Source organism: Polistes fuscatus, unplaced genomic scaffold (assembly GCF_010416935.1).
Source record: "Polistes fuscatus isolate 324 unplaced genomic scaffold, CU_Pfus_HIC Scaffold11, whole genome shotgun sequence".
Lineage (NCBI taxonomy): Eukaryota > Metazoa > Arthropoda > Insecta > Hymenoptera > Vespidae > Polistes > Polistes fuscatus.
In genome coordinates, this window is record NW_025113009.1 from 7,045,706 (window position 1) to 7,058,574 (window position 12,869).

General features: G+C 36.5%; 1 protein-coding gene and 1 long non-coding RNA gene across 3 annotated transcripts in view; one reads left to right on the forward strand and one right to left on the reverse strand.

Annotated features, from left to right (window-relative positions):
* LOC122526189 overlaps positions 1-2,897 on the reverse strand; it is a 61,380-nt gene extending 58,483 nt beyond the window's left edge. The window contains exon 1 of the long non-coding RNA XR_006305986.1: positions 2,582-2,897. This is a non-coding gene — a long non-coding RNA (uncharacterized LOC122526189). The remainder of the gene's footprint in view (positions 1-2,581) is intronic.
* Positions 1-5,127, forward strand: part of LOC122526187 — a 179,663-nt gene extending 174,536 nt beyond the window's left edge. For both annotated transcript variants that reach the window (XM_043649398.1, XM_043649403.1), the window contains exon 6: positions 2,892-5,127. In XM_043649398.1, coding sequence (XP_043505333.1) covers positions 2,892-3,371 — 480 coding nt within the window. In that variant the 3' untranslated portion in view covers positions 3,372-5,127. The remainder of the gene's footprint in view (positions 1-2,891) is intronic.
* Positions 5,128-12,869: the final 7,742 nt, after the last annotated feature.

Here is a 12,869-nt window from a genome sequence, read left to right on the forward strand (position 1 = left end):
TAAAGGTTTTCGTCGAAGGGCATATCCAACCCATATAGTCTCGAATCGTGAATTCCACCAAAACTCCTGATTAGATTCGCACAGATATTTAATATATATTATACGTTATATTTTTTATATAATAATATTTGTTCAAAACGTAACATAATCTTTATCAAGAAATTATTTTATTTTGCGTATAAGAATCCTCGTAGTTCGCATAATTCAGGGCACTCGCTGTGTCTAAAGGTTTTCGTCGAAGGGCATATCCAACCCATATAGTCTCGAATCGTGAATTCCACCAAAACTCCTGATTAGATTCGCACAGATATTTAATATATATTATACGTTATATTTTTTATATAATAATATTTGTTCAAAACGTAACATAATCTTTATCAAGAAATTATTTTATTTTGCGTATAAGAATCCTCGTAGTTCGCATAATTCAGGGCACTCGCTGTGTCTAAAGGTTTTCGTCGAAGGGCATATCCAACCCATATAGTCTCGAATCGTGAATTCCACCAAAACTCCTGATTAGATTCGCATAGATATTTAATATATATTATACGTTACATTTTTTATATAATAATATTTGTTCAAAACGTAATATAATCTATCAAGAAATTATTTTATTTTGCGTATAAGAATCCTCGTAGTTCGCATAACTCAGGGCACTCGCTGTGTCTAAAGGTTTTCGTCGAAGGGCATATCCAACCCATATAGTCTCGAATCGTGAATTCCACCAAAACTCCTGATTAGATTCGCATAGATATTTAATATATATTATACGTTATATTTTTTATATAATATTTGTTCAAAAAGTAATATAATCTTTATCGAGAAATTATTTTATTTTGCGTATAAGAATCCTCGTCGTTCGATTACGTTAGGAATACTTGTATATATTACGCGTATACGCGTAAAAGTATATATTGTTATTTTTTAAAGAGAAATATTTTTCAAAAATATCGACCAAACCAAATCCATGGATTTCAAAACTAACACGATCAAAATATATATGTATATATGTATATGTATATGTGTAGCACGTTCTATATATGTGTGTATAAATCCCGTTCGATTCGGGATGGAATCTTCGATCTCGTCAGGCTTCATCTTTTCTTCGCGACGGATGCGTTCTAATAAAAATATTTTCCCTTCGTCTTCTATATAAAAGAGGAGAAAAAAAAGAAAAAAGTAAAAGAAAAAGAAAGAAGAAGAAGAAGAAGAAGGTATCGAGGATTTTCGTCAAGATCGATGACGCACGAACGAGATCTCCAATTTCGGAATAGATTCTACCAAGGAAAGTATTCATAATACCGAATTGTCGTTATTTTCTTTTTGCAAACTCGAAAGATTTTACTAAATTTCTCTATCAAGATAAATATATACATAACATGTACGAATAATTAGAAAGAAATATTATTGGAATGTAATTCAAATGTAAAAAAAGAAAAAATATATTGATAAATTTGAAATGAATTGAACGTCGATGTAATTAATTAATTTAATCGAACAAATCTATTATCGTTTCGAATTATTATTATTATTATTATTATTATTATTATTATTACTATTAATTTAATCGATAATAAACGAATAGAATGAACGAAAAGAATTCTAGTTTCTTAGAAGGAATTTTATAAGAAGGTTGTAATCGATAGAAAGGAGGGGTGGAAATGAGTGGTGTGAAAAGTGTACGAGTAAGGAAAAGAGAGAAAGAAAGAGATGAAGAGAACGACGAGATGGACATGAACGAACGAAGGTAGCTATGCCGGTGGAACGCGAGCAAAAAGTCCTTTTCCAGCGGAGCTTCTAATAGAGGCACGTGACGATGCACTATCAGCGACCTTTTCGTTCACCTTCTTCTGGTCCATCATCTTCCACTACCTTTCCACCAGTTCCTAGGCGAAGGAACGGCGGTATACCCGACTCGTGCGCCCTTTGTCTCGGCGGACGTTCATCGTCGGGATCCGAAGGAAGAAAACGAAAAGAAAAAAAAGAAAGGTAAAAGAAAAGGTAAAAGTAAAAGAAGAGTACATAGAAAGGGATGACGAAGAGAGGAAGAAGAAGAAGAAGAAGAAGAAGATGGTGGAGGAGGAGGAGAAGGAGTACGAAGCGTTTCTTCTCTCTACGGTGTTCGCGTCTTCGATAATTATTATCCGTTGCAGCAACATTTCGCAACGTCTTCTCTCGGTCTCGTCGCGAACGTGCAATCACGATAATAGTGGTTACCTTGAGAAAAAAAAATAATAAAAATCAACAGAAAGAGAGAGAGAGAGAGTAGTTACGTGCTCATTACATCAAAAGGGACAAACCAATTCGCAACTCGGAATAGAATGAAGAACGAATTGGCATCGTTAATTAAATAACGAATTACTGTGTTACGATGACGATATTAAAGACAAGAAATTCCTTATTATTTAATAAAAAAGAAAAAAAGATAAAATAAAGAAGAGTAATTCGATCGGTGCAATGAAAGCAACCTGCCAGCAGTGTGAAATCGTCGTGAGAAAGCATCAAACTTATTTCTCTTTCTTAGCCAGGTACTGCACGTGCTAGCAAGCAGGTAAACAAGTAAAGCAACGCAAATGCTAACCCAAAGCGGTGTACAACTTCGAAGACCAACTCCACCTTCCTCTTATTCTTAAACTAAAAGCTCAGGTAGCCGTCGGCGGCCCAAGCTGTCCTTCGCGGAGCCCTTCTTCTTGCAGGGTACGAACCCCGAGGACGATATGCACGATGTCGGGCTAGATGGATGCTGCCAAGAATTTGTTCACAAAAGATTCCGCCTGTTCCTCTTTTTCCATCCTTGTCTCTCTCTCTCTCTTCTTGCACCCCCGCAACCGTCTGCTCCCCTTATGCGAACTCATTCATCGGCATCGACTCAATGTAGATTTTTCCCATAGGTAAGCTTTTCGAAACACGGTCCGGACCGACCGACCGGAGAAGGACGGAGGGGTGCTCGAGGTAAGAAGACACCCCCGCGGAGAGGCGGTTCCTCGCAGAGGTGGACGAGGAGGAGGAAGAGGGCTAGGGGGGTTAGGGACGAATGCTTGAGAGAGGTAGCTGCTTCTGCTCCTGCTTCTGCTTCTGCTGTTGCTGCTGCTTGCACGCAGCCTCCGGAAATCTCTACTTACACTCGCGAGACTGAATGCTTCTTCTTCCCTTTATTTATTTCTCTCTCTCTCTCTCTCTCTCTCTTTCCCTCTCCCTCTCTCTATCCTACTTCTCTTTGTGTCGTTATTACGAACGCGCACACGCGGCTCGCAGTAAATCGGACCGACAGATCCGATCTACTCTTGCTTCTTCTACCTACTTATCCCTCTTTCTTCCTCTACTTTGTTCGGTTCCTTCGACATCGTGTTTTCTCTACACAACCATCGTAATACGCCATCCCCCTGTTCGCTTTGTTTCCATCACAAAACCTTTCGTGTTATTCGAGAAATTAACACTATAATTTAGTATATATACAATATAATATCGTAAAATAATATGATTTTTAGTATATAACTTTAATGTTACAGTGGTATTATTAATAACTTCGTATTTTCGTAATTATTTCTTTTTTAAAAACGATTGGAATGAAATAATTTGAATTATTTTGTTTGATCGAATTATTTCCAATGGATAGAGAGAACTCACATGGGAAAAATAATCTTCATTTATAAAAGAGACTTCGACAAGTTGAGGGAAGAATATTCTTTAAGAATGGGGAACCCTTCCGTACACTCTTTTCTTTTTCTTTTTCTTCTTTCTTCTTTTTTTTTTCTTTCGCTCTAGAATCCATCCGGTAGTCTGAACTCTGATGTGTATTTTGATAGAGGGTAAGCACTATATTTGTCCATCTTGATTCGAGGTCGATATAACGTGGAGAAAGGCGGAGGATACCGTTCAGAGGGACTGAGGAGAAAGGGTGAGGAGAAGGAAAGCACTTCGATGTAGAGATAATGGCGGTGTATGTGGACTACGTGAAGGGTTGCACACGTTCTCTCTCTCTCTCTCTCTTTCTCTTTCTTGATATAAAGGGTTCAACGCCAATGGAACTGTTTAATTTGGGCTTTGTAAGGGAACAGGAGGGAACATAGATCCACCACCCCATTCCATGTCCTTTCTCTATGTGCTTTCGTAGATGCCGTGCGGTTGATAATGTATTTCGATTTCGAAGAGATAGTCGCCAATTACCCAATACTGATCTTTATCTACACTTACATATACTTACACACACATATATATTATTGTGTAGATAATAGTGTATGATTTGGACGATAAATTATAATATTAGATGCATCATCGTGAAATAGAACTGTCTAATTTTCGTTCATTGATCTTAGTGGGGCATCGGTTGTAAATAAATAATTATTCCATGAGAGAGAGAGAGGACTTATACAAATTGAATGAAATTTTGAAGATCAACATAGGCGCGGTTATATCAAAAAGAATTTTTTTTACCTTGCTATAATAAGCTTTTGTATAGGAAATAGAAAAATTTTGTGATTTCACTTTGAATCCTAAATAAATAATAAAATGTCAGATTACACATAGGACGATTTTGAAAGATCATCAATCTCTAGTCGAGGCGGTCACTTTTGAAGGAGAGAAAAAAAGGGTTTCTCGATTTTTGTAGATTATTTTTTCATCCGTAAGAGTCTGTTACCAATTTTGTCGCCAGGGATGGTCGCATAATCGATTACATCCGTCGGCCGTCGGCTAAGTTTTTTCTAGTCCACCATTATCTCTCTCTCTCTCTTTCTCTCTTGTTGTTTACCGCGCGTCACCGAAGAGAGACACATTGAGAATTAATGTTGGATTCGAGCGTGACAGTGCTCGTAAAATGTGCGCTACGACCTTTACATAAATTATCATATTTAAAACGGTAACCTCGAAAATGCTATAAGGCGTTAAGGAACGCCACGATGCGAAACGAATTCTCATAGACGCCTGTGTCGTCGTCGTCCTCCCTCCTTCTCCCCATACCGCCTCAACCCACCCACCGCACAAATTACATTTACGAAAAGCCTTTGCAACGCACACGTTCGTCCGTGACGTTTCAAAACACTTCGACGGGAAACCAAGAAGCCTACAATTTCGACGTTTAACAACTACGTTTCCATGAACCTCAACTTTTTAAGATAAATAAAATACTAAAATAAGAAAAAACAAAAGAGAGAGAAGAGAAATCAAAGAAAACGAAATAGTTCTAAAAACGATGTATTAATATTCTGAAACTCGAATGAAATTACACGGGCAAATGCACACGCGTAATATAATATATTTTCAACTCGTCTAGACGCATCGATAAATAAATAACGAGCGCTACTGTAAGGCAAATTTCCTTTTTTTTCTCTGTATTTTTTTTTTTTTTTTTTTAATTAACATTCGTTACGAGTACTCGACTTAAGAAAAATTCTATTTCATCATTTGGCTTGCACCTGAAATTCATCCTCTTGTAAGTCTAACCGAGGTATATCTTTACTGTAAAAGGAAGACATCGTCTACGACGCGTAATGCGAGCCCCGTTTATTAATAGCCGCTTATAATTGATCATTTTACGTAATTAATGGGCAGTTAATTAACGTCGACGTATTCGGAAGACGCATCAACGCCGGAATGCAGCTGAGCAGCACAGCACCCTTCTCGAAGATTTGACCTTCTATACTATCTCTATCCTTCTCTCTATCCTTCTCTCTCTCTCTTTTTCCCGTTTTTTCTTTTTTGGCTTTTTTTTTTATTATTTTTCTTCCTTTCTTTCTTCGTCTCTCTTAAACGATCCTTTTTCTTCGAGATAACGAGAACGATCGATCAAAACGACTCTTTTCAAATCTGGAAGTCGCTAAAGTTTCTTCTCTCGGAGCACAAACGATATCTCGTTTTCAACCGGAACAAACTTCTACCTTTCGATCTATACGAGCGCTAATTATAACTGCGTCCTACTTGCTGCATGATGAAATGTTACAATTTCTACACCTTTGCGTACATTTATATACATATATATATGTTCTTATATACATTTATGATACGTAAAACGTAAGAATTTATTCGTCTAATCAGATTGACATATTAAAGAATAAATCTATTCGAGCACAGATTTAAGATATTTCGTAATTATCTTTCTTTGAGATTATCGGACGAATTATTAAACGTATCTACATCACAGAAAGAAAAAAAAAAGAAACATATATCGTTAGAGATAGATCAATGATTTAATATTATTATTTCGGCCCACTTTTGGCAAGTGCCACGATTCCCGTAGTTTTCTTCGTCAGAAAAGAAGTTCACCTGCTACCACCGAATGCGTACTGATCTCTTCACCTGTTGCGTATTGTTGCTCTCGAGGCAACCCGATTTGCACGGTGAATGCACTTACGACCGTCTATCGAGGGCCGTATGAAAAACGCGAGGTGCCACGTTACACACACAGAGAGAGAGAGAAAGAGAAAGAAATAAATAAAGAAAGAAAGAAAGAGAAAGAAAGAGAGGCCACCCCTCTTGCCTCTCCCTTTTCCGAACAAATCCCGCCTTGAGAAAAGAGGAGCCGTGAATGCGCACACTCGCTCGCTCGTTTCGTTTCGTTTCGTTCATTCGTTCCTTCATTCGTTCATTCGTTCATTCGTACACTCTCTCGCTTATGCGCACGCGCACGTGTTCCTCTTCTCTCTCTCTCTCTCTTTGATCGCGAATTCTATTAGAACTCCATACAACTTCCATACAACTTACTTCCTCACGATGAAAGAAGGTCCCAATTGTGTCTCCCAGTTGTTGACTCCGAGGAAAGCAAGAAGAAATTGACTGTACCTACTACTACTACTCTCTATACACACCACCATTGCCCTGCCGACTCCTTTTTATCGACATAAACCTTTTTGCGGATTCACGAAAAACCGCCACGTGGCTAATCCCACTTTCATTCTTTCTTCCTTATTCTTTTCTCCTCTCTCTCTCTCTCTCTCTCTCTCTCTTTTCTTTCTTTTTTCTAACTTCTTTCCTTACAGTAGTAATGGTGAACAATAACGAAATTGCTTTTTACACTGGGACAAATCCTGATGATCCTATATGAAAGAGAAATAAAAATATAAAAGATAAGATGAAATCTTTGAACGTTACATTTGTTACATTTTACTATTAACGAAATGTGTGACAATCGTTATAATTATATATGCAAGTATTATATTATATATGTATACAAATATTCACGTTTTAATGAAATAAATTCGATCTATCGTTTCGTCATATTTTTTGTTTAATATTCCTCGTATCTATGATACGACAATTACCCCTCGCGTTTTACACCTGATTTGATTACATTGCGAAAACGAAATTGCTTCTTACACTGGGACAAATCCTGATGATCCTATATGAAAGAGAAATAAAAATATAAAAAATAAGATGAAATCTTTGAACGTTACATTTGTTACATTTTACTATTAACGAAATGTGTGACAATCGTTATAATTATATATGCAAGTATTATATTATATATGTTTACAAATATTTACGTTTCAATCGAATAAATTCGATCTATCGTTTCGTCATATTTTTTGTTTAATATTCCACGTATCTATGATACGACAATTACCCCTCGCGTTTTACACCTGATTTGATTACATTGCGAAAACGAAATTGCTTCTTACACTGGGACAAATCCTGATGATCCTATATGAAAGAGAAATAAAAATATAAAAGATAAGATGAAATCTTTGAACGTTACATTTGTTACATTTTACTATTAACGAAATGTGTGACAATCGTTATAATTATATATGCAAGTATTATATTATATATGTTTACAAATATTTACGTTTCAATCGAATAAATTCGATCTATCGTTTCGTCATATTTTTTGTTTAATATTCCTCGTATCTATGATACGACAATTACCCCTCGCGTTTTACACCTGATTTGATTACATTGCGAAAACGATTCCTCCTTTTAAACGGGGTGACATCGAAACGACTATCGTAGTTGGTTTCGATGAAATACCGCAGAGAAAGTTTTGCCGGAACGCTTTTCACGAGTTTCCATGATCGGCGGCGGGGGTGGGTTGGTTAGTAGGAATAGCGAAGGGGGAGACATAGAAACGTAGAATCGCTATGGTGCCGTTTCCCTTTTGTCGAGTTTTGAGTATATCGGCCTGAAATTTTCATTTGAAAGTAAAGTTATAAACGATCTTTTGGCTTTCCTCGTTTCGTTTCGTTTCGTTTCGTTTCGATAGCGTCAAAAAGATATCTAATAAAATCTAATAGATTTTATAGATACTTCGAAAAGAGTCCTTGCGATCCTTAGAAACCATCGTCCGGTCATTGGGATGGCTATCATTTGCGGAGCGTGCCATGTAATTTCTATAGAAATTTTTGGATAAGTTGGAAGAATGCGGATGTACACGTGTCTTGTGTGCATATGTGTATTTGTATGTATGTGTGTGTGTGTCTATAACAATGAAAGAAAGAAAGAATGAAAGAAAGAATGAAAGAAAGAATGAAGCTTCAAGGTTGGCGCGACGCGGTCTGGGCCATTTGAAAACTCAGGTAAGTACCCGCTGAGAATGCCAGGTGTGAATCAAGGATATAGGTACAAAGATATATACGAACCCTATACGTTATTTCCCGTGACTTATACGAGCTTTTCCCCCGGTGTGAAAATTTACGATTAAATTAATTGTCATATCGACAGCACCCGGTAGCACAGGTATATATATATCTAATAAATAGATCCTCTTTCCGGAACGTTCGCTATACTCTTTTCTTCTTCTTTTTATAAGCATTCTTAAGATCGAATTTATTTGCAGATATATACAATAATATTATTTGTATCGCTGGGAAGCCAGTGCGGTTGAGTCAAAAAATGTATGAATTGATAGAATGAATGTTTTGCAATAGCGTGGTTTTACAAATGTTTGCTTTCTTTGATCAGAAAAGTATATAAAATCTTGTTTCAAATGATAACCTTAGCAACAAAACAACCTACGTGTACAGGATGTGCAAATAAAAGACAATGGAACCTTTTAATAAATAAAAACAATATTAATTAATTCATTAAAATAGACAAAAAATCTCCAAAAAATAGATTTAAACCGCATTGACTTCTGAACGACTCGTGATGATAAAATAATTCTATATCTATCTGAAAATATATAATAAACAATAGTAAAATTCTTTTTTAACAGTAGACATCTAATATTATAAGCACTCAGATTGAAGGTACGAAAATGTATATGAAATATAAAATGGTAGAGGTTTATAGTAGATTGTATTTAGAGATCAAGAGGAGCATAGGACGTGCATCGCTTCAAGTAATTCGATCTCGTTTGAAAGATATCCGGTTTACAAGAAGACTGCTCGCTACAAATCCGCTCGGCATCTCCACTCATTCCGTAATGTCTTTCTCTCCTCATCCATTGCCTCTGGTATCTCTCTCAAAGGAGAACTATTTTTCCAGAGTACTACCATAAAGAAACTCACGAAATACGCTCCAGGGAATGTCGTCCTTGTCGAGGAGAAAATGTCCTCTCCTTCTTCGGTAGTCTACAAAGACCATCTTTCCGTCTCTCTTATTTTACCTTTTACCTTTTTCCTTTTCCTTCCCTTCCTTTCCCTTCCCTTCCCCTCCTTACCCTACCCTTCCCTTAGCGTTTCTATGAAAACGATTTCTCTAACCCTATTCTCGCAGGACCTTGGTCCGTTCAGAACCGTTCACAGGTAAGTACAAAGTTATATCCTTTTCTTTTAATCTCCTAGAAAAAGGAAAGCAACGTGAATCCGAAAGCAGAACGAAAAAAAGGACATTAAACTGTATCCGTGTCAAGGAAACGTAGGATCGTTAAGGTCTTCGACAATAAGATGATGGTGGAAAAATATAAATAATAAATAAAAAGAAGACCAGACTGCGCTAGGAATTAGGACAGGGAGGAGAAGTAAGAGGAAACAGGTCCTGGCGCCAAATATTCTTCTTAGAAAATGCCGTTTCGAGTTTTTCCACCTACCCGTCTCTAGTGCACTTTACCTTTTATTATTCTTGGTCAACGGAACATGTCAAAAGGTCTCTCTGATTTATGGCTTTTACTTTTTTACCGTTTCTTGAGTTCCATTCCGAAATACAGGTAAGAATACCGTCGCAAAATGTTTCCTTTAATCCGACAGGGATTTTCTTTGCGATAGGGATCTTACCATCCGACAAAGCTCTATTAGTTGGTCAAGATTTTTGCACGCACGAAAGATTGAAGAATAATCCTAACGAAGTTTCCACCTCTCGTCTAATAGGCTTTTTTCCGGTTCGACAAATTCTCCGATAAGATCATCCTTTTAGGTCATATTAATATCCCATATTTGGATATTTTTCTTTCTTCTTTTTCTCAACCTTTTATCGATTTTTCCACATAGATTTTTTCACCGTTCCATTGGTTATTATAGAGATGTTCCCCCCCCACTGTCCGTCATCTTTACACGAGTAACACTTCTACGATAATATAATTCTCCTTTAACAAGATACTCGACTCTAACCTTTGTCCGTTCATTCTTACCTTTCTACAAAAGTAACAATGAAAAGACTAGGAATTCAATGCCGAGTTGGCTTTTATTCATTTTCGTTGTTCGCTATGTTTGTTTACATCGGAATTCACGCACATAACAACGAATTCATTCAACTAAATTCTACATTTTTGAGAGATACTAATTTATAATAAAGAAATACAAAAGAAAAACCATAATCGTCCACATCATCGGCATCGGATGAAACGTTGAAACAGATTTGTTTCTTTTTTTTTGTTTTTTGTACATTTCGACAGACAGTATATTTTCATTTCCATTTCTATTTCCATAGGCGTGTGTTTTTTTTTCAACCAACTGTTTCATATATATGCATTTGAACTTGTTTTGTTTGAACGTAATACCGCGCATGAATATTGAACATCGCGATCGTCCGTTATAATTTTTTAATGCGTTACGACGAGCTTGATAATTAAAATCTCGAATAAAGAATGGTCAACCTGTTGCTGTTCAACGAAATAAAATATTCGTTTCCGACATTGTGCGTGCTTCGTTTATCCCCGGTTAGGTGCTAATTTAACCGTGCTCCTATCATCTCCTTAATCGATCATTTTGCTTATATTTTTTTTCTTTTTTCCAAACAAAAATTTTCGAATGTCGACAAAAATCACCGACCTTTGTCTTCGTCTTACAATTTTTCTTCACTTTTTGAGTCCGAGAATTTATTCGATTAATAAAATGTACATTTTTATCCACTTCCCTAAGAAAAAAAATAACTTCAAAAATGTACGTGGGAATAAAAAAAAAAAAAGGATTTATTTGGCAAGAAGACAGTTAATGAGCCTAATCCTGGTCGTAATGCTTCACGAACGAGCGTGCGAGATTAGAAAAGATTTCGTTTCTCGAACGAGAGAAAAAGATGCTTGCTTCTAGCAATGCTACCTGTGTCCTCCTCCTGGCCGGCTGTTGATGTCCTGTGGTGATGTCGAACCAGCTACGTGATGCATTAATGGGGAAAAGAAGAGGGACGTAGGGGGAAGGGGGAAGGGGGAAGGGGGAAGGGGGGACAAACGGAAAGAGAAAAAAAGAAGGAAAGTCTCGCTGCTGCTGCTACTTGCGAGAAAAGGAACGTGAATCACGAATATAAGAACGAAACGCGCTTCGCAAACAAAGACATCGGCCAACGATAACGAACCTGTCGGTGGTGAACCTCGAACTCGTTCGAAACTCGTTTCCCTCCCCCCTCCCCATTTCCCCTCCTGTTCTTCTTGGAAAAAAAAGGGGTAAGACGAAAAATCGTTATCCCGTTGCAACTAGCTGCTACTACCAACCAACCAACCAACCAACCAACCAACCAAAATAACGCTTCTAACAATCTTTCTTTCACCTTATGAATATTTTTTTCCGAAGAAATTTATCTCGCATTTACGTCCCATTTAACCATCGTTCTTATATTTTTAATAATAAAATTATAGCGAGCTGTCTGTTAAATAAAATTAAACGACGATATTAAATAAGAATAATATATTTAGAATCGAATTATGAAATTAAAGTAATGGCATCAATCGACAATATTTAATTGTAATATTTGTAAAAACGATTGTTAGGATAAAGAATAAAATCGTATATGCACGATTGGAAAAATTAATCTTATTGTTAGAAATTATTTTGACGCGTAGAAAAAAGAAATGATCACAAATTTCGAATCACGAATCGAAGAAAATCCTGAACTCAAGGTAGAATTTTCCCAATGACAGTAATAACGTCGAGTGGTAATGGTGGGTAGTATACAAGAGGGTGGAACGTGGAAGCATCGAAGATCCTTTATCCGGTTGAAAAGATTTTTCTTGAAACTCGAGCGGCCACTTCTTCCTCGATTATTTTCTCATTCCAGACGCGTTGAGGCGGTGCACGCTAGTTCGCAGATGTCCCATCGAAATGACCGTCCTTAGACCATGAATGAAATTCCTGGATACTCAAACCCCATTCATTCGAGTTTCGATCTTAGGATTAGATAGAAGATAACCAATAAGTATTTATATTCGCGCCATCTACTTCCCTTTTTTTCCTACATCCCTTGAAACTTTTATTTCTTCCTGTCAATATTTTAATAGTAAGGAAAAAAAAGGTATATTCACCGTGAGAAATTGGCAAAGAAAAAATATTACTTTTGTCTTTTTTTTTTTTCTTCTTCTTTTCTTTTATCCAGATAAGCGAATAACAACATTTAATCGAATATAAAGTTTTACCCTTCGTATGTTTTCTCCCTCTTGGATTAATTCAAATACGTAGAAAATAAATAAATAATTTATTTGTCCGGTGATAGTTTACTTATCTCTATTTTATTAGAACGAAAAAAATAAACATTATTTTCATTGATAAGACACGTATTTGATATTTCTGTAA